General features: G+C 42.9%; 4 protein-coding genes across 5 annotated transcripts; 3 read left to right on the plus strand and 1 right to left on the minus strand.

Moving 5' to 3' along the window:
* On the plus strand, window positions 1-5931 carry ilvbl (ilvB (bacterial acetolactate synthase)-like). Its single transcript, XM_057049201.1, has 14 exons — window positions 1-398; window positions 758-959; window positions 1077-1204; window positions 1330-1580; window positions 1682-1781; window positions 1874-1971; window positions 2146-2282; window positions 2568-2702; window positions 2838-2952; window positions 3313-3482; window positions 3665-3735; window positions 3877-3948; window positions 4698-4803; window positions 4919-5931. The coding sequence occupies exons 1-14, from the start codon at window positions 285-287 to the stop codon at window positions 5095-5097; spliced, it is 1878 nt and encodes a 625-aa protein (XP_056905181.1). The 5' UTR covers window positions 1-284; the 3' UTR covers window positions 5098-5931.
* A 611-nt stretch (window positions 5932-6542) lies between these two features.
* On the plus strand, window positions 6543-16665 carry fam118b (family with sequence similarity 118 member B). Of its 2 annotated transcripts, none has more exons than XM_057049203.1 (8): window positions 6543-6767; window positions 7534-7623; window positions 9177-9429; window positions 13511-13738; window positions 14267-14395; window positions 14477-14774; window positions 15074-15139; window positions 15425-16665. In XM_057049203.1, the coding sequence occupies exons 2-8, from the start codon at window positions 7541-7543 to the stop codon at window positions 15445-15447; spliced, it is 1080 nt and encodes a 359-aa protein (XP_056905183.1). In that variant the 5' UTR covers window positions 6543-6767; window positions 7534-7540; the 3' UTR covers window positions 15448-16665. The 2 variants fall into 2 exon arrangements, with proteins under 2 accessions (XP_056905183.1, XP_056905182.1); XM_057049202.1 differs by having other exon boundaries at window positions 6544-7005.
* A 71-nt stretch (window positions 16666-16736) lies between these two features.
* On the minus strand, window positions 16737-22718 carry srpra (SRP receptor subunit alpha). Its single transcript, XM_057049200.1, has 15 exons — window positions 22581-22718; window positions 22337-22474; window positions 21997-22080; window positions 21701-21864; window positions 21438-21598; window positions 21191-21344; window positions 20833-20977; window positions 20615-20727; window positions 20414-20535; window positions 20248-20334; window positions 19970-20142; window positions 19160-19373; window positions 18852-19015; window positions 17763-17861; window positions 16737-17675 (listed from the first exon to the last, which is right to left on the minus strand). Exons 2-15 carry the CDS (start codon window positions 22457-22459, stop codon window positions 17547-17549), a joined length of 1932 nt encoding a protein of 643 aa, XP_056905180.1. The 5' UTR covers window positions 22460-22474; window positions 22581-22718; the 3' UTR covers window positions 16737-17546.
* Window positions 22719-23677: 959 nt separating this feature from the next.
* tirap (toll-interleukin 1 receptor (TIR) domain containing adaptor protein) lies at window positions 23678-25993 on the plus strand. The gene is made up of 3 exons (XM_057049815.1): window positions 23678-23881; window positions 24118-24687; window positions 25256-25993. Exons 1-3 carry the CDS (start codon window positions 23797-23799, stop codon window positions 25324-25326), a joined length of 726 nt encoding a protein of 241 aa, XP_056905795.1. The 5' UTR covers window positions 23678-23796; the 3' UTR covers window positions 25327-25993.
* Window positions 25994-26225: the final 232 nt, after the last annotated feature.

Raw genomic sequence — 26225 nt, forward strand, 5'->3', positions numbered from 1 at the left:
ATTTTGTCTAGTATCCGTTGTTATTTCCCTGTCAGGGCGCTGTGACAACCCTCCTTTAGTTCCACAAGTGTTCATTACATATTATGTTGTCGCCTTTGTCACAAACTGCAATTCGTTAGATTTCATGTGCGATTAGGCTGGCAAATTGACGACTCAAGAAATTACACCAAAGCGTTTGCAGAAGAAGCTACAGTACTTTAGCCTAGCCGAGCAAAGCTATTAGATTAGGTTTGGATACTTATAAGTTTGGCTGAGTTGATAGTTTTGCGCTTAATTGTCTCAACATGGAGGCAGTTTGTTCCATGTGTACCTTTCTTGGTTGCTGTGTTGGAATAGCTGCAGGAGGACTTGTGTTTGCAGCTTACAAACTTGGCTTACTTTATCAATTATTTCACAAGGTAGGTTGCTACATGGTAATTGTAACGGTGCCTTCTATCTCTTTATCTACGTGCAGGTTGCAAATACATGTCATCAAACATTCCAGCATTGTCTGTCTATTGTCCCAAGATAGTTTTACTGGTGGTCTCCATTCAGGTAAACTTTGAGCATCCAAAAACTGTTTTAAGATCAGACAACTGCAGTGACATTATAAAGGGTAGCAGAGGTGACCTTTAGATGGGCCTCCAACTCACACTGACAGCAGTTTATCTGAGATCCACCTTTATTCTCTTTTACAACTTTGTTGAGTCCGCTCAATCAGTAACTTGTGGGGGGATTTGCTCTGGGTTTACTGGTCTGATGCGTGACCTTGGTTCAGACGGAGGTGGAGAGTCCGAGGCACGGCGGTGAGAGTGTGGCGGCTGTGCTCCGAGCCCATGGGGTCAAGTACGTCTTTACCCTTGTGGGTGGACACATCTCACCCATCCTGGTCGCCTGTGAGAAGGTGGGAATCCGCATTGTGGACACCCGGCACGAAGCCACTGCTGTCTTTGCTGCTGATGCTGTAGCAAGACTCTCAGGTGCTTTCCTCAGAAATATTCTAAATACAGCTGTATTTAAATATGTGTACACCTTGATGTTTGAAGAATTAATCGTGGGCTCATAAAGAATCAACTTTGCTGTTTTACATTCAACAGGTAGCGTGGGTGTGGCAGCAGTGACTGCCGGCCCAGGGCTCACCAACACCGTGACCGCGGTGAAGAACGCTCAAATGGCAGAATCTCCATTGTTACTCATGGGAGGCGCCGCTGGGACACTACTGCAGGTGGAGCGACCGCTATAGCGATTCGACTGTGCTCATAACGTGAACGTGGTATGCTTTTAAGCAACAGCTAAAAGTGTTCTACCTGACCCTCTCTGTCCATTATCTCTGTCTGCTGTGTGGGACAGGGCAGGGGAGCCCTGCAAGACATCGACCAGATGTCTCTATTCAAGCCGCTGTGTAAGTTCTGCGCGTCCATCAGGACCGTCAGGGAGATCATACCCACCGTGAGGAAAGCGCTCGCCATTGCTCAGTCGGGAACTCCTGGACCGGTTTTCATTGAGTTCCCCATTGACACTCTTTATCCCTTTCACCTTGTGTCCAAAGAGTTTGGCGTGAAGAACCCTCCTAAAGGACTGATGGGAAAAGTAGTCTCGTGGTACGTTTTCTGCACGTCTGTGACGACTGTTGGGTGCCTGAAGTCACACTGTGGCAGTAAAACTCATTATTTGTGCTCATTTGATACTGTGAAATCTGAAGGTACCTTAATAACCACCTAATGAACCTTTTTGCTGGAGCCTGGGAGGCCAGAGATGTGTCTCCACTGCCCGTTGACATCCCTCTAGCTACAGACAATCAGGTCAGTCACTCACAGGTCCTTCATTTCAAGATTTCTGCTTTACAGTTAAATCAGAATTTCGCAACTTTCCCTTTGGCCTGTTTACAAATTAGATTCAGAATTGCATCGAGCTGGTGAGTCGAGCCAAGAAACCTGTTGTGCTGCTGGGAAGCCAAGCGACACTACCTCCAACGCCGGTCGATGATATCAGGTACTTTTTTCATGACAAAATGACAGCTTAATGCTGGTAGAAATAGCGTTTTTCCATCAAAATAGCATCAAAGACCGTCATTTTCAGGGTTTAGTCTTACTGAAGGTACACAAATGCAAACACTAGAATGATTCTGTCACATTTACGGTACATTATCTATGTTTTTGTTTTTAGGAAGGCGCTGGAGGACCTGGGAATCCCCTGTTTCCTTGGGGGCATGGCCCGTGGAATGCTGGGTAAAAACAGTCCCATTCACATCAGACAGAACCGGCGAGATGCTCTGAAAGAGGCAGACTTGGTGCTTTTAGCAGGTAAAACTTTTACTGAGTGGTAAGAACCAACTGCTTTAAAATTACGTTACAATAAAGTGACGATCCACACGATTATATTTTTGCTTAGGAACCCTTCATTTTACCTCTTGGATGGTGGTGCATATTTTCAAAGAGTGGGTTTTATTAGTCAGAAGTGTTTCTTTAATATATATTTTACAAGGATGACACATCACAGAACTGCATCTTTCCTTTCTCTCAGATATAATGACAGTTGAAGGTAATATCCCATTACAATTCAGTCAAGACCCAAATCGGTGTTTACAGGTACCGTGTGTGACTTCCGGTTGAGCTACGGCAGAGTTCTGAACAGGCGCAGTAAAATCATCGCCGTCAACAGAGACAAAACGCAGCTGCTGAAGAACTCCGACATGTTCTGGAAACCAACCATAGCAATTCAGGGTATGTTCAAAAGGATTTCCCTGAAGTCTTCAATGTATTGCTGTCTTTTTCACAATACCTTTCAGCAGGTGCCCTTTAATAAAAGGATGAAAACATTGTTTGACAGCATCTATTTATCTGTCTGGGCTGTTGTAGGTGATGCCGGCTCGTTTCTAGTACGACTCTCTAAAGGTCTGAAGGGCCACCGCTGTCCAGAGGACTGGCCCCAGAGTCTCAAAGCCGGAGATGTGACCAAAGAAAATACCAACAGGTACACCTGTAGCAGACGTGACATGACCTTCAGCTCCTGTGTGTCTCCCCATAGCTTTTATGATGGAATATGCTTATTTCCTCCTTGAACAGGAGAATACATCTACTTTTGCTTCAAGCTTAAATGGCATTTCACTACTTGCACAACAAAAAAGACAGTGCTGCATCTTACCAGAGCCGTCCTGTGTTGTTGGTGTAGGTGTGTGAAGAAACATGTAGATAAATGTGCAGCGTTGTGCAGGTGTATGTGCGGTTCATAAGTGATCCTTATCTTCTCTCTAGGTATATACGAGGCTTTGCATGACCTTGGCTGACAATTCAAATCATGTCAAACTGCCATAAATGCCTTGTTTTATTCCAGAGCTAAAGCCGAGGAGAAGACCGAGCACCATTTAAATCCCCTGAAAGTTCTGCATTGTGTGGACGAGCTGATGTCAGAGGACAGCATCATCGTTGCTGATGGGGGGGATTTCGTTGGGAGTGCAGCTTACATAATGAGACCAAGGGGCCCACTGCGATGGCTCGACCCAGGTCAGATCTCTACACAACCTAACGACAGTTGTGACGTGTAGATGTGTCAATGTGACGTGTGACCGCGTGTGGTTCCAGGAAAATGACATCACAAATGACTAAAAACCAATGAATAATGAATCTAGCCACAGCATGAGGGTTGCTTGTTATTCTAATTTTTGTTATTCCTCATGTAAATATAGGAGCCTTTGGAACTCTGGGAGTTGGAGGAGGATTTGCCTTGGGGGCAAAACTGTGCCGGCCGGACTCAGAGGTGTTTTACTATTCTCTTTCTTATCACTAGAAGTAGTAGCAGCAGCAGTTGGAGCATTAGGAGTAGTGATATTGTCAATTTAATGGATTTTTTAATTGGCTCTCAGTATTGCCGCAGTGAGTTACTTTTCTGTCCGTTCAGGTCTGGATCGTTTATGGTGACGGCTCCTTAGGCTACAGCGTCGCAGAGTTTGACACTTTTACGAGACATAAGGTAAAGTATCTCATTCTGTTATGTTAACTTGTTTGCACCCTATTTATAATCCAATGCATGATTCCTGTTGTGTGATATAAGGATGCACTTAATAAAGGTTGTGATCCTTTTAGGTCAATAGCAAAATTATTCAGACTGGTAGCAGTTTAACAGTGTTTAAAGGTTGTTTTTTTTTCACAACGACTGGCTATATGTGGCGTGAGGCCTGAACATCTTCTAGTATGACCTGCACATGCAGCCAAGGACTAAGAAGGTTAATTAAGTTGACAGTTTAAACCTGTCCGATGTAACTGCGGGTCAATAATGAGTGTAAATATACTCCTGAATCTAAGGTTGCTAATGCTAACCTAATGCTGCAACATGCTGGGACGCAGTCCTCAAAGCTACTGTGTGACTTTTCTCTTGGTTCCTCCTGGTGCAGCCTGGGTTCACTTCCCACGTGACAAAGACATCCATTCCATTTGCTCGACATGTCAGCGTGCATATGGCCCTGGTGCCGCCATGTATGACATCAAACAATCAGGGATCTCAGTGATGACACTGTTGCCTGTCTCTCTGAATTACACAATTACTGAATATGGAATAATCCTCATTTTAAAATAGTCTTATTGTTTAAAATATTGTTAATTGTTTGAAACCATAGTTTTTTTTCCTCAGCAGGTCTGATGTACAATGTTGAATTGAACTTATTACTCATTTTCCTGCATATTTTCATTCTACTCGTATCATGTTTCTGTCACCTCCCCCAGACTCCAGTTCTAGCTGTGGTGGGAAATGACGCTTGCTGGAGCCAGATATCCCGAGAGCAGGTTCCCATTTTGGGCAGCAATGTGGCGTGTGGCCTGGCTTTCACAGGTCCATATATTTGCACAGAATATTGTAACAGAAGGAATAGGAGTTGGTTTGAACAATCTATTTTGGGCCGTCTGGTAGTTTCTACCTATATTGACAGGTTTTCTCTTTTTTGCAGATTATCACGTGGTGGCTGATGGTTACGGCGGTAAAGGCTACCTTATAGGGCGTAACCAAGAGGACCAGCTAAGAGACATCATCAGACAGGCTCAGGAGGAAACCCGGGAGGGAAAAGCAGTACTTCTCAATGTTCTGATAGGTAAAACCAACTTCAGGGAGGGTTCTATCTCAGTGTAGAGAAGCTGGGGTTAACAGCCCTCTTCAGAAGAACTGGATGTGGAAATCCTCGTCCTGAGCAGGCCTGTCCCATTCCTTTGTGCTCTTAAAGCCATATTTCACCCTATGATAAAGTCTGTTGTCATTATTTCCCCCCAGCAATAAATTGAACAGGTTGCACCTGTAGCAGGCAAAAAAACCATTTACAATAATTTTACAGTATTTCCTGAACAAATAATGAGTCACTATTCTTAAGACAATTGCTTCAATCCAAAAAGATTAACTCTCAGCACACTTTGTCATCTGGTTCGCTCACGTAAATACAACAGCTCCAGAGCAGTCGGGTCTAAATCTCTCTCACTACACTGAGGTGCATGTGATGTTAAAGGGAATCCATCATCAAATCATCTTTTGAGAGGTTGTTGGGGAATAGATGCAACACAACTCTGCCTTTTTCTCCTGGTATTGAATGAACTTGGGGTTTTCATTTGTGATATTAGATTAAATCTTCCAACCGTAGTTATGTGAGGATTAATCATTTTGAATTAGGGGATGTTGATTTTTTTTGGCCTTATAATGCTTGATTGTGTCTTTGGTAATATTTATAAATTGATTCAGTGTTGAATGAGTTATGTATTGAAATAAGAACTTAAGAGTACTGGATTTTATTATGATGTGAAAAATGTCTGACAGGTTGTATTGCACCATAACATGACAGTCATTTAAATGAATGTTTTGATATTGTCATTTTAATACTGATATTTCACTTGGTTATCCTAGGGGAGGAGTGTCAGACATTTCTCATGAATATTTTGATAGATTGCCAAATAAATTAAAAAAATAATTGACTCATGAGTGGCTGTGTGTATTTTTTCACTTACCTATACAGAAAATAACATGTATTAGTACGCCTGAAAAAGTAATCCTGCTTTTATCTTCAAACTGGAGCACAAACATCAGCCTTTAAAACTCGGTGCAGTTCTGGTTTTGAACAGAAGGTGGCAGTAAAGAGTGGGTTTCATAAACTCAAGGCTGACGTGTTGGAAAAGTTTTAATGTGGAACAGAGTGTGCAGGGAAAGAACGGGTCACTTTGCTATCACCGCACTCTCTCAGTAAAAGACACCGAAATTTTGCTAGTGCCGGTTGAAAGATCTAAATCTTCCATCCCCCGGTCTCTGCCTGAAACATTGAACCTATAATCAAGAGCTTGTCCACGTCATTGTGCATTTACGTCTCCTATATAATTAGTTCAACGTCACACGTATTGATGCTTTCCCTACTTCAAGTACGTTTTCATTCCGGGTGTGAAATGTAAATAAAAAATAACCATTTATTGATAATTAATGGAGTAAAAAATCTTTTCTTGGTAAATGCTAGTTATTAATTTAAAAATAATCTTTCGTAATTACTGCGATACATAATCTGAACGTCAACTCGTGTGGTATCATTCTATTTTACGAGCAGCCGTGAACGCATCACCAGAGCGCCGGCTGAACATGAGCACTGACGGTGACTTGAACAGATCCACTAAACTTCAACACACTCGGCTAAACATGCCGGAGAGGGTCTGGGTGGGCTGACAGGAAAGTGCTATATAACGGTCCTCCGGGGGAGCTGGCGCTGAGCTTTATAATATTGGCTAAAGACGACGCACATACCGTTTCCATTCAGCGTAGATGAAGATGAACAAGTAAGACGCAGCTTGTTCGGTGCGCTGAACTTCGAAGATTGCTAATTTAGCTCAAAGCAACTGTTTTGATTTCAATATCAGCGAAAGAAAATGATGCAGTAGTTTGTCACCAAGAAACCCTCTCAAGTCGGTTGTCATAGAGCTAACAACGAGGGTTGCGTTAGTGATATTCATTAATTAATTCGAGTAAAGTTTGAATTTAACACTACAACCTGAGACTTACCGGACACCCATTCAGGTAAGTACATAACATGGTTTTATCAACATAAATTTGTGGCGTACTCTCGCGTTTATTACCACAATGGTGATGCATGGTAGCTTTTTATTAAGTAGCTTCGGTTCCTGTAGAGAATCGAACGTGGCATAAACAAAGTTAGCACGGTCATGCTAACCTGACCCACGGTTTGAAATGACTCTGTTTTTAAAAACAAGTCAAATGTCAGCAAACCCGATCTCAGCTCCACAACTATAATTCATCTGTACATTATATACCTTCCTTATTTCTAACTGTATATCATTGGACGAGGCCGCTTCTGTGCGGAAGTTGATCAGTTACTTCCTGTTTACAAAATGTGCACCTGACACCTGCCTGTACCTGGATTTGACCTCTAACATAGATAAAACCACTGGATTGTGAGAAGCCTCGCAGGGTGGCGGCGTGCACGATGCAGGTCTCCGTGCTTGGAAATGTTGCCACACTTGTCTTGTCGTTAGCTGAGCAGTGATCAGAGACAGCAGCATATGGTCCGTCCTGTGTCTCTTGCAGGAGCTGAATGGCCTCCATTGTTTCAGTGAAAACTGAGAAGAGACCTGCAGCCGACTCTCAGGATGCAGACTCCAATGCTAAAAAGCCCAGGTAATCCAGAAGAGCTGCTCCACAGCCACATTCGGATATCTACTTTAACTTTTTTAAATGTTTAATATACGTACAGCAAACCTTGGAAACTAAAATTCATTTCCAATATGGGTACATTTCAATGTCAACTAGCTTCTGGGCACCTTGATGACAGGCCGATGAGGAACGGACCAATTTGTGCGCTTTGCAAGTTTTTAACACTGCAGTGTTGCTTTATCTATCCATATTTTCTTCTTTGCCTAACTACTTCTTTCACCTTTCCACCTGAAGTCAGATGTTTACATGCAATTATTATTTTATTTTTCAGGTCATCGTTCATTTTAGGTCAGTTAAGATCAGTGTTACAGTTGAAGGGAATTAGTTTGACTTGTTTTCTTTCTCAGTGGGTCAGAACATTGGTAGTATTACATTTAAACCGCTTAACATAGGTCCAATGTTTCTACTGGAGTATATACTGGATTTGTGGCCCATTTCTCCTAACAGATCTGTGACAGAGTCAGGTGTGTAGACCTCCTTGCCCTCTCTCTCTCTCTCTCACACACACACACACACACCTTCTATCATGATGGACCCTCCAGTTAACTCTTCATGCCACCTTGCAACAATTACTGTGGGAATTGTTGTTTTCCATGTTTTCCTGCTCTTGACATCATTGATTTTCCATCCCCACCACAACATGGATTCTTTCTCTAAATTGTAAGTCTTCCCAGTTTCTTTAAAACTTAACTCAAGCCCCAAAAAGGGCTTCATTACTCATGTCTTTTTTTTTTTTTTTTACAACCGTGACATTCATGTTTCATCAGACTGGAGGCCATCTTTTAGATGGAAACAGATGTTCACATGTCAGCTGTAATCTGTGCTGCTGTTCTGAGGTTTGATTGGGTTGTTTTCCACAAAATAACCTCCATCCTTTGGAGGCAGCGTATCTATTTCCTGTGGGTCTGAAGGCTGCACGAGCCCATGGTGATTATGCTTGTTTGTACAGATGAATGTGGTACCATCTGTTGTTTGGAAATTGCTCCCCAGGATGAACTAGACTTTTTTTCCCCTTGGATTCTTGGCTCATTCCCCCTGACGAGTTCCCCTTGATGTTGAGCCGTGTTTGAAGGTAGGCCCTAGAATACATCCACATCCGGCTGACCTGCATTGTTATCAGCACTGGAGAAGAAGCTTCAAAAGTCATAAGAGCATTTTGTCGGTATTTTTAGACCTGCTGGAACAGAAATGAAGGTAAAAGTGTTACACATATAGATGGTGACGTGCACTACCAAAGCTGTAATTTGTAAGTGTGGTATCAGATTGGTTGTGTAAAGGTCTGACTTCAGCTTGGAGCTGCTCCCCTCTGAGGCTTCTGCTGTGAACGTTGGCTCTGTTTGGGCGTCAGCTTCTCTGTTTCTGCCTCTTTTGCCTCGACTTGCGCAGAATGAGTTACACAAACTGTTTCTAATGTCCTCGTCCTCTCGTCCAGCTCTGGAAATGCAGTGTTTAGGAAGCCGCCGCGCCATCGGAAGCGTTTGGGAAGCATCATCACTCAATCTTTGCCTGCCCCACAGGAAACTGCTGCCCAGTCTGAAGACCAAGCGAGCCCCTGAGCTGGTGCTGGTGATCGGCACAGGGGTCAGCTCTGCCGTAGCCCCCCAGGTCCCTGCGCTCCGCTCCTGGAAAGGCCTCATCCAGGCTTTGCTGGATGCTGCTAATGATTTTGACCTGCTGGAGGAGGAGGAGAGCAGGCGGTTTCAGAAGCACATGCAGGAAGATAAGAATTTGGTGCACGTGGCCCATGACCTCATCCAGAAACTCTCCCCGGTAAGTTTGAGGGGTTTTGTGCTCTCCCACTTGTATAAACATGCCGGGCAGATTGTTGGGTCTGTTCCTTCCGGTTGTCCATGTGTCAATTGGAGATAAAGTGTTGACCTCACTGAGGATGCTCTTTGTTTGGTCTTGGGATACTCTTATAAGAGAGAGAATGATTTTATATCATGAGGTGGCATCCTTTTTCAGAGCCAGAGCTTATGTTATATATATTTTTAAAAAATTCTGGTTATTTAAAGAACAAAAAAAATCCTAAAGGTATGAACCTGAACACACCTTTGGTGTTTTCAACATGTGTTTGTCTCCAAATTAAAAGCATGCAATAGTGATTTAATGCTTAGACTTAATGTTATGTGTATAATATTGTTAGAAATATCTCAACAATATTTATCACTCAGATTTGATTATTTTTTGAATGTTCTCCTTTAGTTCATCCATCCTTTTTTTTGTAATTTCTTTTTCCTGCTTATTCCTACTCACAGTCAGAGGGTGAGGAAGTCAATCACAGCAGGAGGCAGCAAAACACCCTGGACAGTTTTCCAGTCTGTTTTCCATTAAAAGTGATCCGTCACCATATTAGAATTTTACCTCTTATTATAAATTCCATTACAAAAGGTGGAAATATCACAGTCTTCAGTCCCAATATAGGAACTCATGACAATTGTTTGGCCACAAGGGTTAAGGTTAGTGACTCCGGATGGGGTTTTCCATGGTTTTTCCCATACTGAGGCAACATATGTGTTTGCACCAACATGTCTTGTCAGTGGGCCCCACGTTACTGGAATGTGTTAGTTGTCACTGCTTTGTTGTGAAATCGGTGTTTAAGTCAGACGGAGATTGTTTATTCAGTGTTTGAGACATTCAGAGCCTGATTGGGGGGGAAAAAAAGAAAAAAAATCCAATAAAGCGGCAAAGGAGTTTGAATCACACTTTGACTTTGTCCTGCAACAAATAGTCCATCTTTAAAGTTTAGCAATCTTGTGCTGCGTGAGACTGATAAGCAAGGTGGCTTTTTTACGCTAATCTCTGCAGGGCTGGATCCACTGGAGATTATGAGTTGGAATTCCAGCCTCAGGTTTTGAAGGATGGTTCTGGATGAGCGTTACTGCCTCTCACACAGACGCAGAGCATTTAAAGCAACTGTGTAATGGTTCTTACTGGCTGGCATGTATTAGATTTTGGCAGGTCTGAGTATGTTTATTAGCTCCAGAGCAGCAGCTATTCCTCATCACCGTTTTTTAATATGCTGCAGCCCCCCCCTCTCACCAAAATGGTCCCAGGATGTCTTTTTTTCTGCAGATAAAGAACTAGTCTGGCAGATGGGAGCTTTAAAACCATTTGCCTCCTTTGTTAGTCATGTCTCATCGCACTTTTGACATTGCTTTGTCTCAGCCCTGAGGTTTGTTGTCCCAAAGAAAGCAAACAGCACTTTTATGGCCTCATCCACTGCATTTATCTCAGTCCACAGTTGTGCAGGCGTTGACCGGGCCCCCCCTTTTTCCTCGGAGACAGCAGACTCTGACGTGCCGGTGAGGGAGAAAATGGTGGGACCAGCAGGTTCTCGGCGCGGAGTTTGTCTCTCTGAACACACGAGGAGCAAACGGCACAGTAGAGTTGATCCAAAGCGAAGGAATCTTCAACAGTCCCTTACGTCTGGTCATGAGAACAAATGTCACACAGCTCTTAAAGGAACAGAGACACGAGCGTCTCGAGCTTGGTACTCCAGTGAAAGTGTGCTGAGAGAGTTTAACCCAGTTTCCACCAGCGTCTCCATGTGTTCTGTGCACCGCCGCAGCTATTGAGGGTAATCTGCCTCAGACTTCTGACACCGGCAAAAATGAGGCTAATGACAACTTTGCTGACTGTTTGTTCAGAAGGGAAATGGAAACAATAGTTTCAGTCTGGATTTTCATGTTCCTCCCTTCATTCATGGTTCTGCGCCATGCTGCAAATGGGAACAGTGGGGTTGTTTATAGTTTTAGTAAGACACTTGTGTTTTTCAGAAGCAACAGAGTTGAGCAATCACATGAACGTCCTTCTGGGGACTGTACAGGGACTATAGGAAAGGTTCCCATACAGTTTGATCATTCCAGTAAAGCAGCATGACAGGGCGTTGGTTTATTGGAGGAAATAAGGCTTCAGTTTTTCCTGGTTCACCTACTGCACCCAGAACAAACAGTCTATAAAGAAGTTAACTAGTGAGTTGAATGTTTAAGATCAATTGAGAAAGGGGTATTCTTTCTCCTAAATCTCCTTCCAAGTCCTGTTTTGCATCTGGCAGCTTCTTTATTTTTGGCATTTTTGCCTGCTGTCTTATTCCAGATGACAGGCTGGGGGATGCAAACAGCACCGGAACCTCGAGCAGTTTGGGTTTGACCACGCAGGAGCAGTTGGACTTCCCATCTACGGCTTGACGTGTTCATTAGGACCTTTTAATGCGTTTTAGTTTGGGCACGCTAAAATCCTGATTTTCTTCAGTTTTATTTTTCTATTCTCTTGTGACTGTTTTTGTAAAATCAGTGATTTTAAAGGAGTAGACTTTGAGACATTGAAATATTCCGTTTGTGTGAACTCTGAAAACTGAGTTCATATTGAATGTTTCAAAAACACTGGTTGCTTGTTGGATTTTGCTGCCCTCCAGCATTGTTCCCTGTTGGGACACCTGCCCTTTAGCCTGTTAAAGATGCAGCAGAGCATTCCCCAGAGCCAGGATCATCTTGTTTACTGTCTTCCTTTCCTGCTCTTTGCTATTCTTGGTCTTTCTTTGTCCTCTGGCTTTTTCAGCTCGGGCAGTTAAAGAAGAGATTTATACCATGTGATCACAGCTAATAATCTCAGGCTAAGAGTTGCTATTTAGAGAGCTTTGGACAAGATCAGATGGGTTTCTTATACAGAACAAACTGGACCTCTATAGGGTAGCTTCGCATGCAAAAAGAAATGCACATTAAGCCCCACACCTTTCAGGTTTAAGGCTCAGAGCCTGTGATTTCCGACCTTATAGACAGAACTGTAACTGGGCTTAATTCATCCCTGTATTTGAAGTCAGGCCATGCACTCTGGGGCAGGTCACGTGGTGTTCCAAGTAAAAAACTGAACTCAGGAGTTCAGTTGGATTAAAAGGCTGCTTGTTGTGGCTTTACCCATCCAGCTGTAATGTTCACTTTTTCTTGAAATTTGAGACAGTTTTATCTACAGTGGCATGGAAAGGTTTGGGCCCTCATGAGCTCCAAAGATGATGCATTCCCTTCACATTTCAAACAAAATCATTGTATTTTTTTGTTATTCACAGCTGGAAAAATCATTTTGTAGCAGCAAAGAGTCTTTCTGTTCTCGTCTGAGGGGTTTTCCTCTATCCTTCCTCTTCTTCTACTTGTGTCAGATTCCGGAAGGCCGTGGCTAAACCTTCAGCTGGAGCCTCATGAGGTCTTCCAGGGTGGATTAGCCATTTGATGACGCCCTCTTCTTTTCATCTTCATCTTTTTTGCAGATGTTATGATTTCTTTAAGAACTTGTTGGAATTGATTTGAATCACTCCTAAGCTTTTGGCTGCAACACAACCCCAAAGCATGATGGATCCACCCTGTGCTTCACGGTCGGTTTTTTCAGTCACAGTTCATTTAATAAAGCTCTGTGTCCTTCTCCAAACATACCTTTGCTCATTGCAGCTAAAGAGTGCTATTTCAACCTCATCGATCCACTGGACTTGTTTCTGAATTCCTTGGGGCTCGTCTAGATGTTCCTTTGTAATCTGTGGTTATAGCAATTTGCTTTTGGAGAGGCTCCTTTTCATATTTTTTTAGAGTGTCAGTCAGCTGCTCAGGGGAACTATGGCTCCTGATTGTTTGGACAAGATTACAGGATTCTGGGTATTCAGAAAGCTTTGAAATTAGCATCACTTGACCTTTGCTAATGCTGTAAACCAGCCATGACCCTAACATTCTAATTAAGGACCGATACCCTAAATGAGGACAGTTCACCAGTCCAGCTTGTGTCTTTTATGATCTTTTTTATAAAAATGTTGTTGCACTCAAAGCAAAGTCATTCTAGGATTCTTGTTTTTCTTTTTTTTGTCCAGAGAACAGGCAACGTGCGCTCCACATTCTTCAAGGACTGCCTTTATGAGGTGTTTGATGATTTGGAGTGTAAGATGGAGCACGCTGGGAAACATCTCCTGCGCTCGGTGCTGCAGCTGATGGAGAGCGGCGCGCTGGTACTCACCACTAACTTTGACAACCTGTTGGAGATCTACGCAGCTCATCAGGGCACCAAACTGGAGTCTTTGGACCTGACTGATGAGAAGAAGGTAAACACGGCTGAACTAATGTTGTGGTATTGATCCGTTTGCCATAAACATGACCCGTCAGCTTATTTTAGTCAGAGCAAAGGTCATTAAAGCTATCGGCTGCTCCTTTCTGCATAGATTTGATTCCTTCCTTGTTGGACTGTAACCAATGCTTTGACCTGAAAGAGTTACGGTGGCAGCTGGAGGAAGTTTAAAGTTCCCGTCATTACTCACAGGCTGCTGAATTTTATTGATGGAAAAATATTGACTTTCGGATTTAAACTGAAGGGGAATGCGCTTGGTTCCCAGGAAAAAAGAACAAACAGGAGTTTGTCTCACTCATTTTATTCAGTTATGTCCGTTATCTCTCCAGTTATTAAAAGCCATTTGAGAGACCCTCCACTTTGCCTCTCAGTCCTGGTATTTATGCCTCATTTCCATCAGGGCCAATATCCTCTTAGTGCTGTTCAGCGGTTTGTACCCAGTCAGAACAGGATTGAGTGCATTTGACTGTTAAAAGTGTGCGCGCGTGTGTGTGTGTGTGTGTAGGTGTTGGAGTGGGCTCAGGAGAAGCGGAGGTTAAGTGTTTTGCACATCCACGGCGTGTACACCAACCCCAGCGGTATTGTACTGCACCCTGCTGGCTACCAAAATGTACTGAGAAACACCGAGGTGATGGTGAGTTTTCCACTTCTGCCGTACGACATCCGCGACTCGGTAAAGTTTCACCGGAGATTCAGTCACTGTTGGTCTCAACAGCGTGAGATCCAGAAGCTGTACGAGACCAAATCGTTTGTGTTTCTTGGCTGTGGCCGCACAGTAGATGACACAACCTTCCAGGCTCTGTTCCTGGAGGCAGTCAAGCACAAGTCAGACCTGGAGCACTTCATGCTAGTGCGGCGGGAGGACGTGGGTGAGTTTAAGAAGCTGCGTGACAACATGTTGGACAAGGGCATCAAAGTCATCTCCTACGGAGACGAGTACGCCGACCTCCCCGAGTACTTCGAGAGGTTGGCCAACGAGATCTGCAACCGTGATGTGTCTACCAACAGCTGGGGTAAGACAGTGACGCTTGTGTGTCTGTTGGAAGTTTTCTGCACCTAATTCATTGATCCTACTCTCAGCGCAATTATCAATAAAAGCTTTTACCCAGTCTGCCCCCTTGAGCAACATTCAAACACAACTGATGAGCTCTACCGGCTCTTCCAGATTCTTCAGAATTACTGTTAACATGACGGAAATGGCTTCCGGCTCATTGGAGACATTGTTTACTTCTGTGGGATTTACCCAAATAGTGTCGACAGATTCTCTAAAGCAAGTCCCCGCCCTCATGCTGTGTTTGAACTCTTCCTGCAGGGTCTCCTTCACAGAACGGGGAGGAGCAGCAGAATGGCTATATTGTACAGAAGAGCCTCCTCCAAGGTTAGGACTGAAGGTTTCTCTTTGGCTTCAGGCATTCGCTGCTTTCTAGGGACGGTTTTCAGGCTAGAATAACACTCTGTCCAGGACTCTTTTCTGACCTTTTCGTTTTGGAAACATCTGCTCTTAGTCTTTAAGAAGAGGCAGCTGACGTGGAAGCATGCATGGCATTCACATGGCAGGCGCTTTTGTTTCTGAACTGTCCCTGTTTCTGTTTTTGAGTGTCTTTCTTGCACAGTCGGGATCACTTATATGTTATTTACTGAACCTTCTCATTTACCTCCACAGCCTCGTCATCAGTCTGCGAGTAGTAATCCAGTCTAATGTCAGTCAGTCAATTTAGGAGTCATGTGAGTCTTAAAAGTCACTGTCAGTATTTTAAAGGCATGTGTGTGTCTATACACACACGTACTGCATTGTTCACTGTTTTTATTTCCACTAAAATGTACAAGCAGATCTCAGGCCAGATATCACTTTTCCTTCCCAGCAAGAAGTATCTGGTGCATGCTGTTATTTGTTTGCTTTTGTTCACTGATTGGTCGGTATGTCAAGGTTGTACCTCCTCATGCTCCGAACTGAAGTAGGAAAACTTGATTTGCACGCGACGGAATGGAAATCTTCTCACTCACAGGGGTTTACTTGGCTATGCAAACACAATGGCTGCTTCCTTATTTTTAAATTTGCATCGTGGCTTCCTTCGCTGATGCCCGGCCCCTCCTGATGACACAGGAACAGATGTGAGCAGGGCTCACATGGTGCCAGTGAGAGATGATTCAGTAGATGAGTAAATAAGCCCTGCTAGGTGATCAGCTGTACTGAGCTATTAATAAGGATCTGTAATAAAGTACTGATCTATTAATAAGGTTAAATTATTTGTAACTGCTCTATCCCTTTTGGGGTCATGGGGAGGGTGTTGGGATTGAATCCCGGGATGAGTTGCAGTGCAATTGTGGGTGTGGGACCTTGCTCAAAGGTACCTTGGCATTGCTCTGGGGTGTCTGCACCAGGTCTTGAACTCCCAACCTTCTGCTTGCCGGCCCAATCCTTGTCTGAGCCACTGCTACCGCCTCCTTCCTTGGTATGATTTTTGTCTTTGACTTGTGAGGTCGCAGACGTCAATAGGGAAAGTGAGAGGAGCGGTTTCTGCCACGGTATTCAACATACCGTAACAGGAACTCTTGCAGTGGAAACTGATTCTTTAATATGTGGTATTTGTTACCAAACTGATTTATGGTCAGGGACAGTGGGGAAGCTGAACCTGTGATCTGAAACGAGCTCTGCGACGTCACTCAAGACGGAAAACCGCTAAAGAAAACCGTCAGTTGCTAGTGAGGAAATGAAAACGGGAGCCCTGAGAAGCAGCCATTGTTCAGAGTCTAAGAACTTTTTTTCTTTCCCAGCCTGTAACAACCACCTCGCCACTCCTTTGCTAAAAAATGTTTTTTTGAGACAGATTTTGTATGAATACTTGCTTGTGCTTTCTTGTATTTATAAGTCCTGTTTCCCAAAATAAACTTTTTGGTATCTTATGTGTACCGTTGTGTGTTCACTTGACATGATAGAGGTTGAGATGACATACACAGCTTTATTTAGAAACATCTTTCTTATTAACTCTTGCTGCATATCTCTTTATTTACTCATATTGCACAGTACAAATTTCAGGGAACTCAAGATGTATTTTCTGTATCTGATTAAATGAGGCGTAATAAGGCCAAAATAACCTAAAATGCCCACACAGAGGGTGGATTGTAAAATCTATGACAGCCTGCAAAACTAAAAACCTTTAAAAATCATCTTTTCGAACTTGTATAAACTTATTTCCAAAGACAAAGCACAGCTGAGGAGCTCTTAAAGACGACGGGAAGATGTAATGGATTACATGGTACTCACCTGTTAAGTGCTAATATTCTTTCATATCTCCTCGAGACCATAAGGACACGACAACGCTTGGCGACTGTTGCCTAACAGTGAACAGGCACTATGATCACGAAGCTTTGCTCAGGCACCGGCAGCTGCATCCTTAATGACCTGATCTCATTTAAATAAAGGGAAGTGGTAGGAGGAAGAATTTTTTTGCTATTATCTAGTCTTTAGTGTGTAAACAGCAGACTCATCTCACTACGACAGAGGTCCAATTGGTCAGATGTGGCGTGATCAACTGCTATTTGAGGTATATCTTTTCCAGTATAGGCCCCAAAGTCAAAAATGATGCAGTGTGGTGGTGATGCAGAACTCTGGCGTTTACTGTAACAAGGACAATCCTGTGCATGACATGAGTTCTTCGTTTCGATGTGATGTAGAGACAGCAGGACATCTTCAAATCAGCAGCAGCTGGGGACATCTCATGGCAGCTAAAGTACTGTTGGCGCCACTGTGGGGACGACTAATATGCAGCAGAACATGCAGCCACTTAAGCCTTCATCAGGGCGCTGACTACCGCGCGGGCGTTAAGGTTGCGCAGGTCGTTGTAGGTCTGCCCTGTACCCACAAACACAATCGGCTGACCTGTGATGTACGTCATCGAGATGGCAGCGCCGACCTGCGAGGGAGACAAGAGCGCAGCGGGCGAATCAACCGACAGATGCCCTACATGGGGTGTGGAGGAGGAGAGAAACCGTTACGGTACCTTGTCGTCAATCGTGTCAAACTTTGTGAGAACGATCCCGTCAATAAGGCGGGGCCTGTCCGACATGGAGTGGTCTGCAAGAGCCTGGTTGAACTTCACCTGAGGACAAGGAACATGTTTAGCATATTTAGCTCCAGCTTTTCCAGGTACAAACTCCCTCTACAGCGTAGATAAAGGTAACTACTCCGTGACTTCCATGCTAAATAACTTTCTGTATTTATGACTTATTTAAGTTCAAGCTAACATTTTTAAAAGTTATCTGGTCAGAGCAGACCTGCTCACACATCTTCAACATGCACTGCTTCGAAAAAAACACCCTCAGAAAAAGACTGAAGCGTGGGTGTTTTCTTCTTTCACCGCCGCATCATTTCACGATCGCAGCTTGACTTTGAATTCTTTGACAATTTGTCGTTTTTCTTGAAGGCTAACTTTGGCTTACTTGGCTCCATGTTTGGCGTCAAAATGTTTTTTCTCCTTGAAGCACAAACATGTACTCGCCTTCCCACCTTTCTTAAAACTGCCTTCCATTGGCATCAATCTTTCTCTTCCTGGATACTTTGGGATCATTTGTAGATATTTCAATCTCAATTTCAATCACCGCACGATACACTTCTACGTAGTGGTGTGATGTTATCACTTCCCAGGTACCATTATCGCCTTTATGGTCAATGCAAGCCTTAAGCAGCATAGACCTATTTTAACACAGATTTCTAAGACCAATTAAACACTCGCAGGCCTCATCAAATGATGGCTCCTTGAGTTTGGCAGGTGCCCCATCACCGTCATGCTCATGAGAGGTATTACTGCCCTCTGCTGGTAGGTTAGAGTAAATGAATTTATTTCATTACCCTTTTTCATTGTCATAATTTTTATGCTGAGCTTGAATCTCAGATTAATGTAAATTAATGTAAATTCTTTGGGAAAAGAATGATAAAAACAACAAAGCTCTTCTCCCCGTCTACCACTGGTTCTCTGCTTCGTCTAATTTACACTTATTTAAATTTGACAATCGGAGGAAACAAACTCTGTTCAAAGTGGTTCTGGTGCTAAACTGCCCCAAGAAGCAACATCCAGTGTGTGTGATCTTACCAGCTGGTCCACGGCTTCATTTCCCACAAGAGCTTCACCGACAAACAGAACCAGGTCGGGCATGTTTACTGCAATCAGTTTGGCCAGTGCCGTCATTAAAGGGGCATTATCCTGCATTCGCCCCGCAGTGTCCACCAGCACCACGTCAAATGCCTGGTTACGGGCTAGAAGGGAGGAGCGAGAGGAGGCATTAGGAGGCCCAGTAAGAGCTTAAAACACATGCTGCTGAACTCAACAAGCTCGCCGTTTAAGAAGGAATCACATCTGCCAACCCTGCATCGACCTCAAGGAGACCGCATTCAACATACCGTAAGCTATCGCCTCCATGGCGATTCCGGCAGCATCCTTCCCATAGCCCTTCTCATAGAGCTGGACCATAGGCCGCCCCCCGTGCCTCTCTGGAGGGTGTAACGAGTTCAGGCGTCGCTGATGAGTGCGAAGCTGCTCCACCGCTCCGGCACGAAACGTGTCACAGGCTGCGATCAGCACGGTAAAGCCGTTCTCTATCAGCCAGAAAGAGATCTGCAGCAACATTAAGGCACAGTTTAGTAAAGGTTCATTTTGAGACATACTGAAACTTAACCGTCTACTTACTATTAACACCTGGAACATACATATTGAATTACAAAAATAGCATTCCATCGGGGACTGTGGGGCAGTTTTGTGCTAAACAAACACGCTAAACAATCTGAATAAATGAACAAACTGTGAATTCACTGTCCAAGACGGTTGGATAAACTGCCATCAATAAATCTGTATTTAAAATACTGCAACATTTAGATATTTATTCACACTTTTATCTCATACAGACATGTGTAGCGAGTCTTTTTCCACAAATGGCCCGTTGACTTTTATTTGAAGTCTAATGCCACGTTTCATTACTTAAAAAAAGAATATTTTTATATCTTTGTCTAATTAATGTTAGATTTCACTGGTAGTGTTAACTTCTGTAAGTCTGGGTTAACGGGAACCTAAATGTTTAGCTCATGCTGATCCACCCACGTGCCATTCTAGCTATAGAATAAAGGCAAAGGCTAAAAATGAACTGACATTTTCAGAATCCGGGTTTCTAAACACAAAAGAGGATTTAGCGCAGCGGAGCCCAGCAGCTTCCTCACCTTGGCCAGGTTGGTAGATTTGCCCACCCCGTTCACACCACAAAAGGTGATGACAAAGGGCCGTCGCTGGCTTTGAGCCTCCATCACATCTCTGAGGATATCCACCCTCCGCTTCGGCTGCAGGATGTGCACCAGCGAGTCCTGCAGGGCCTGCTTCACTGTCGAGGCCACAGCTGCAAACACACGCTTGTGTCGTTAGTTGTGGTGCGGCACAAGCAGAGACTGCACCAGGACTGGGTTACGCAATAAGAGGAGATGGGCTCCGAATGTCTACTCACTGGTGAATGTGCCCATAACTTTGCCCTCCAGTTTTTTGGCTACGGAGTCGCAGAGCTGGGCGGATATATCAGCTGCTACATTCTTGGCTGAGGAACGACAAGACGGTTATTGATACCAAAATCTACTGCTGTTTCTGGACGGCAGTGGGTTGATTTTCCGTCATACCAATTAGGTGGTCCTTCATTTTTTCCAGTACTGACTCCATGTCCTCACGGGTCAGGTTCTTGGAGCCCACGAGGCCCTTCAGCATCCCAAACATGCCACCGAAACCACCGCTCTTTTTAGAGCTGAAAAAGAACAAAGAAGGTTGCTTCAGAGTGCAGAGGGAAAATGTGTCGCGTGTAAATAAAATGGAGCGGTTTTTACTTTGGCTTGCTCGTTTCACTGACAACCACTCGCTCCTCGTCCATCTCCTCCTCCTCACTGGAGTCATAGTCCACAGACAACAGGTCACCCTCCATGGAGCTCAACTGCATGCTCTGAAGCACACAAAGAACATTTTATTATGATTAAAGAACATTTTATTTCGATTAAAACCTAGATTCCCTTCTCCTGTTCATTCTAACAAGTTTAACAGGACCTACCGGATCACTCTGGGCCTCTTGGTCTCCATCGTTGGCAGAACCATCCCCATTCCTTTCACTGTAATCCAGATTTTCGGCGCTGGTACCACCGATGGCCCAAACTCGCATTTTCTTTCCCCGAGGCTTCTGGGGCTTTGGGGATTTACTGGAAGCCGAATACCAGAATGAAGGAATCATAAATAAGCCAAGAGAAAAGAATTGCAGTTGGAAGTCAAATAAAACAACATCCTTCGGCAACATATTTGGTGCTGGTGATTTCTCTGATTAAAATAATTAATTAGAGAGTTAAAATAGCAATGGATGCTAAAACGTCAAGGTCAGAATTTCTTTTGAAGAAAGAATTGATTTTTTACTGAACCTGGGTTTAACAGCGGTCGTCACCATGCGCTTGCTAAAGAATTTCTCCCGATTCTTCTGCATGATCTCCTCAGAAGTGAGACCCTGGTTTCCGTTCTCAACCGTCTTCTGAACAGAAAATGAGCTTTTGTGTTGCTCAGCTTTTTCAAGCTCAGCTGCAGAAGATGCAAAACGTTTCATGTTCACAAGGAGCGATTCAATAGCATGATGCTAATGTCTTTACAGCAGCCAAATTCAGCCATATTCACCTTCCTTTTTGGTATTTTTATTCTTTTTGCCTCCCTGGTCCTTTCCCTTGTCGCCGCCCTTCGTCTCAATCATTGACTTTACAGTTTTTTGTGATTTCTCCGACTCCTTAAAGGTCCTCATATGGGCAGGGCTACGAGCTTTGCTGCTGTACTCCGCCTCTCTTTGGGTTTCAAAAAATCAAAAGAGATAAAAAATTTAACACATATAAGAATACACTTTACATAGAACATGCAGTACGGCAATAAGTGTTCTCCTTTTTTACCTAAGAAGCTTAATGAAGTCATTCTCAAACTGAAAGCTGTGGTTTAGGAACTTTAATGCCCCCTTTTGCACCAGCTCATTCTTATAACGATCCCTGAAGTGGAGCTGAATGTCATCTATTAACTTGTCCACATACGTCAGTGTCAGGATCTTTTGAAAACCCACCTAAAAAAGATTAATGTAAGTTGCATTGTTATTTTGCGCCAGTAATACTTACGCAATACCATATGCCATGCAAATGGTAAGTTTTTCCTGAACGTTTTGATTAGAAATTTTATTGTAAATGAATAAACTAACCACAAAAAGCAATTCAAACTCATTGTCGAGCTTATATTTGAGAGTCAAGGCATCGTGGGTAAATGAATTGTTGCCACTTCGCTCCTGCAAAAAAAAAATCATAAATGTCAATATGACAACACACAGCACACATGCTAAATATAACTTTCTGTACCGTTCTGAGGAGGAAATTTGCGACGAAAATTTAAAATATAAGCCAGGACCATGAGTACACACCATGTGTCTTGTTTGGCACGGTAACGTTATGCAATAATTCAAGAGTTTGCTAACCATTAGCATTAGCCTTAGCAAATCCAAACAGACAGCTGCCACGCTGTTTTACTATGTTGTTATGGCTCACCTGTAGGATCACAGAACGAATCAGAGCATTGACAGGTCCGGTGAACGACTGTGTGACACCGGCTCCCTGAAAACACCACAACACTATCCCCCCTTTACTGAAGATGGTGAAGAAATCCAACATCTTTCCAACAAGAACCTGCATTAAAACAGGAAGGCCAAACGGGGAAAAAGAGAGGCTCCGCTGTTAATAGCTGGTTATGTATGACGCTGTTAAAACACATTAGTTTGCTCCTGAAACTTACCAGATAACACTTAAATAGATAATAAATCCCCCCACGAAGTTAAATCCACTAGCAAAGCAACACCGTATTCGACACGTCAGACTGTGATCCCGGAAGTGACGATAGTTTCCGTTATTTTCCTCCTCTCGAATGCAAAGTAGGAAGTGGGCGTATCCATTATGCCGTGACGTAATATTACCCACTCGTATTTTCCCATTCATTTATGATTTGCACTCCTCCACCTATGAAAAAAAAATAAATTATTTTTGCAATCAGGCATCATTATTACCTTTGGGTTAACAAAGGAAAAAAGAAAACTTTCTTAAAATAAAGTTGCCTTCATAAAGTAGTTACAGTGGATACAATTCACCAATTTCTTCGAATACAACATATAGCGCGTTTTAATATCTGATTAATGAAATGGAAAATATGGGTGGTTTGCATCCAAAAAAACTCAATCTACAATTTCTGCTGAGTAAAATAGACTGGTGTGATCGTTTCCTTGCGTTTGGTATATGTCTATTGTCTATTTTATAGCAATAGCTATAGATGTTGTTTTTTAAGTTTATAGTGATCAAGAAGTCTTAAATATTTCCAGGGTTTCAGTTTTCAGTGTTTTACACACAGGCAAATAAATTGAACCCTAAGTAAACAATTAAACTAAACTTGTGATCAAAATTAAAATGGTTTAGTCAGATCACAGATTCTGTCAGATTCTCTTTCACATGAGTCAATTGCAGAACAGTGACAATGTCGTCTCTGGGTCAAAGATTCATTTCTGTTTTCTTCTTTACGTGGCACTTTCAACAGTCACATGTGGGTGCAGCCAAGAACGTTGAAGAATATCAGTCATTGGAATCATTAACCTATGTAGTGTTGTACACTACAACCATTGATTGATAAGTGAATTTAAATGATTGTATTTGTTTAAATAAATGAAGACATCATGCTCATTTATTTTCTATTTTTAGTGTCTATTTTTTCATGCTGACCTATGTCTTACCAACTCCCTTAAACATGCACTTTTGTCAAAGGGTTAACTGGAACGCACCGCGTGAAGCGTGAAATTGAAGCATTTTGCATGTAACTTCCGCCATAACCGCATAACTTTCAGAAGTTAAAGACTTCCTAATTTTCATCTGGTGATGTCATTTGCAGTCAAAAGAATTGCCACATTGTCAACTTCTGCTACTTGAATCTTCCTCTTATTTTCTTCAGTCAGCGTGTGAAATATTGAATGAGACAGAGAAAGAGCTATAAATTAATAGGACTCTCAAATCTGACAGAGGGATTAATCAGGCATGATGAGAACAACATGTATGGTAAGATATGGATTTCATACAAACCTCCCTGATTTGTTACTTTTATCTGCTACTCATAAAAACTCCAATAAACTTAAACATGAGTCAGTAATTGTGGATGTTGGAATATAATTGAAGTTACACTATAACAAAAGTTATCAAATTAAAAACGCAAGTTCTGCATAAGTTGAAAGTGTTGATGTTTTATCAGGTAAATTTCAGCTCTTTAGTTAGCAAAACCTTTTTGAATGTTCTAGGGTGGTTCCAGAAAATCCTGAATTTCAGAGTATCTTTCTCAGCCCATGACCAACACGTAGGAAAAGAAGCCAAGCAATCTTCAGGTTCATCATCCTTCTGTCCTTTGTCGTCTTCATGGACACCAACCGTGCCTCAGGCTGTTGTGGGCTCAGCTTTGAGCTGTGCCAGAAAGTATGATGTGTTCGTGTGCCACAGCTCAGTGGACAGTGACTCTGAAGAGGCTGCACGGCTGGTGTCCTTCCTGGAGGCTCCACCGCGTAGCTTCAGGTGCTTCCTACAAGAGAGGGACGAGTGTCCAGGAGCGGCCATCTCCACAGAGCTGTGCCAGGCTGTACAGGACAGCCACATATGGGTTCTGCTCATCACCCCCAACTTCCTGAAGGATGCCTGGTGTCACTACATAATGCACCAGGCTTTGGCGGAGGGAGCAATGTTCAATCGGATTATCCCTCTTGTTCTGAACCTGTCTGACTCCCAGTATCCTCAAGAACTGAAGTTTTTCTGCTACATTGACCTCAGTGATAACCTGGACAGAGGATACTCGCGCCTCAGCAACACGGTGCACCTCTGTGAGTGAATTATGTTCACGTGTTTCGACAGATATTAAGTCTGATCAAAGGGCTGAGTGTAAAATACACACTATATGCAAATGATTATGTAGATTTTGTTTTAGCACATTACTCATTTTCATACATTCACTATATTCAAGAGCTCATGTTGTCATCATTCATCCCAGTTTTTTGATATGCCAACAGTCCCTATGGTTTATGATCCCCCCAAATGACTTTTACATTACTACTTTATTACTACTAAACTGAACTGATGAAATAAAACAAAAAAAGCAGTTGATGCCGACAGTGTTATTTTAGGAACTGTTGAATATGAGGATAATTAGTCTTTGCTTTAACTCGTGATATGGTGAGGAGCTGCAAGGTGAACGATATTGAACCTTCCAGTCTCTGCTCCCATCGGTGTTACACCTCTTCAAAAAGGCTGAAACCAGATCAAATCAGTATTCATTCAGTACTTAGAGTTTATTCTGGTCAAGAAGATAAGAAACAAACGAATAAGATTACAGAATTATAAAGGAATTGTGAGATTTTAAAAAACACCGCTAATAGTCTGTTTCCTTTCTAGATTTGAAAGACTGGGCTCAAAAAGAGAAATCATCGGGTCTAATGTCTAATGAACCAAAGACAAGCTGCTGATTCTTCTGGGGGTGTTGGTGGAGATTAAAATGAAGCGTTGCCTGATCATCGAGATCCTTTTATGGACAGAAGAAAACCGAAACTAGGGTTGAAAATGTAAACGCTGCCACTAAAGAGGAGGAATATCAGCGTTTTCAGCGTGGCCTTGTTGTTTCATACCTATTTCCTTATGTGTCTTTTTAATTTGCCAATATTTATGTTGAAATATTTTTAGAATTATCAGAACGTTGAAATTCATGAAACAGTTTATGCCTTATTTAGAATGACAAAGGAGCCAAATTCATCAGGTATTGCCACATCTGTTATAGATCATTTGTTGTTGAACTTTTGTGACCATAACCCCCCCCCCCCAAAAAAAAAATTTCTGCCAGCTGTTTGTCGTAGAGCCAACATACGGAGCTCAACAACCCCTCAGACTCTCATTCACACCTGAGGTCAGTGTACAGTAGCCAGTTCACCTCCTCAGATGTCTGTGGACTGTGGGAGGAGGCTAGAGGACCCAGAGAGAACCCGGATCCTTCTTGCTGTGCTTTAACAGTGCTAAAAACTGCACCATCCTAATGTTATATATTAAATATAAACCTATATGATATTCCATACCATGCAATGACTTTCTTGAATTATGAAAGTTTGTTTCATACACAGAATAAAATTGTCAAAGCTATAAGACTATTTGCTCCCTTTCTACTTGCAACTAGTATCAAATTCAAGTCAACTTTATTGGCGTCTGTTACAAAGAGGCTTGTCTCCGAAAGCTTTAGAGATACCCCCAAACAAGCAAGAGAATCCAGACAAACTCTCTCAATCAACAGGAATAAATCTAGAGCGGGACCAGCTCATTTTGTGGGGAACCTCCTGCTGATGGTATAAAGAAGGAGGAGAAGAGGAGGCAAGGCAGA

This window comes from Takifugu flavidus, chromosome 12 (assembly GCF_003711565.1).
Source record: "Takifugu flavidus isolate HTHZ2018 chromosome 12, ASM371156v2, whole genome shotgun sequence".
NCBI classification, from domain to species: Eukaryota; Metazoa; Chordata; class Actinopteri; order Tetraodontiformes; family Tetraodontidae; genus Takifugu; species Takifugu flavidus.

Bases quoted from the DNA above. Each gene is read 5' to 3' on its own strand.
- srpra (XM_057049200.1), bottom strand. From the start codon at position 22,459: ATGTTGGATTTCTTCACCATCTTCAGTAAAGGGGGGATAGTGTTGTGG. The intron at 19,374-19,969 runs GTGAGGAAGCTG...ATGTTGCTGCAG, and splicing joins AATCTACCAACCTGGCCAAG to ATCTCTTTCTGGCTGATAGA. The intron at 17,676-17,762 runs GTACCGTAACGG...TCTCCCTCGCAG, and splicing joins TTGACACGATTGACGACAAG to GTCGGCGCTGCCATCTCGAT.
- fam118b (XM_057049203.1), top strand. From the start codon at position 7,541: ATGGCCTCCATTGTTTCAGTGAAAACTGAGAAGAGACCTGCAGCCGAC. The intron at 7,624-9,176 runs GTAATCCAGAAG...CCTGCCCCACAG, and splicing joins TCCAATGCTAAAAAGCCCAG to GAAACTGCTGCCCAGTCTGA. The intron at 9,430-13,510 runs GTAAGTTTGAGG...TTTTTTGTCCAG, and splicing joins TCATCCAGAAACTCTCCCCG to AGAACAGGCAACGTGCGCTC.
- tirap (XM_057049815.1), top strand. From the start codon at position 23,797: ATGAGACAGAGAAAGAGCTATAAATTAATAGGACTCTCAAATCTGACA. The intron at 23,882-24,117 runs GTAAGATATGGA...TGAATGTTCTAG, and splicing joins TGATGAGAACAACATGTATG to GGTGGTTCCAGAAAATCCTG. The intron at 24,688-25,255 runs GTGAGTGAATTA...TTTCCTTTCTAG, and splicing joins CAGCAACACGGTGCACCTCT to ATTTGAAAGACTGGGCTCAA.
- ilvbl (XM_057049201.1), top strand. From the start codon at position 285: ATGGAGGCAGTTTGTTCCATGTGTACCTTTCTTGGTTGCTGTGTTGGA. The intron at 399-757 runs GTAGGTTGCTAC...ACCTTGGTTCAG, and splicing joins TTTATCAATTATTTCACAAG to ACGGAGGTGGAGAGTCCGAG. The intron at 1,972-2,145 runs GTACTTTTTTCA...TTTTGTTTTTAG, and splicing joins ACGCCGGTCGATGATATCAG to GAAGGCGCTGGAGGACCTGG.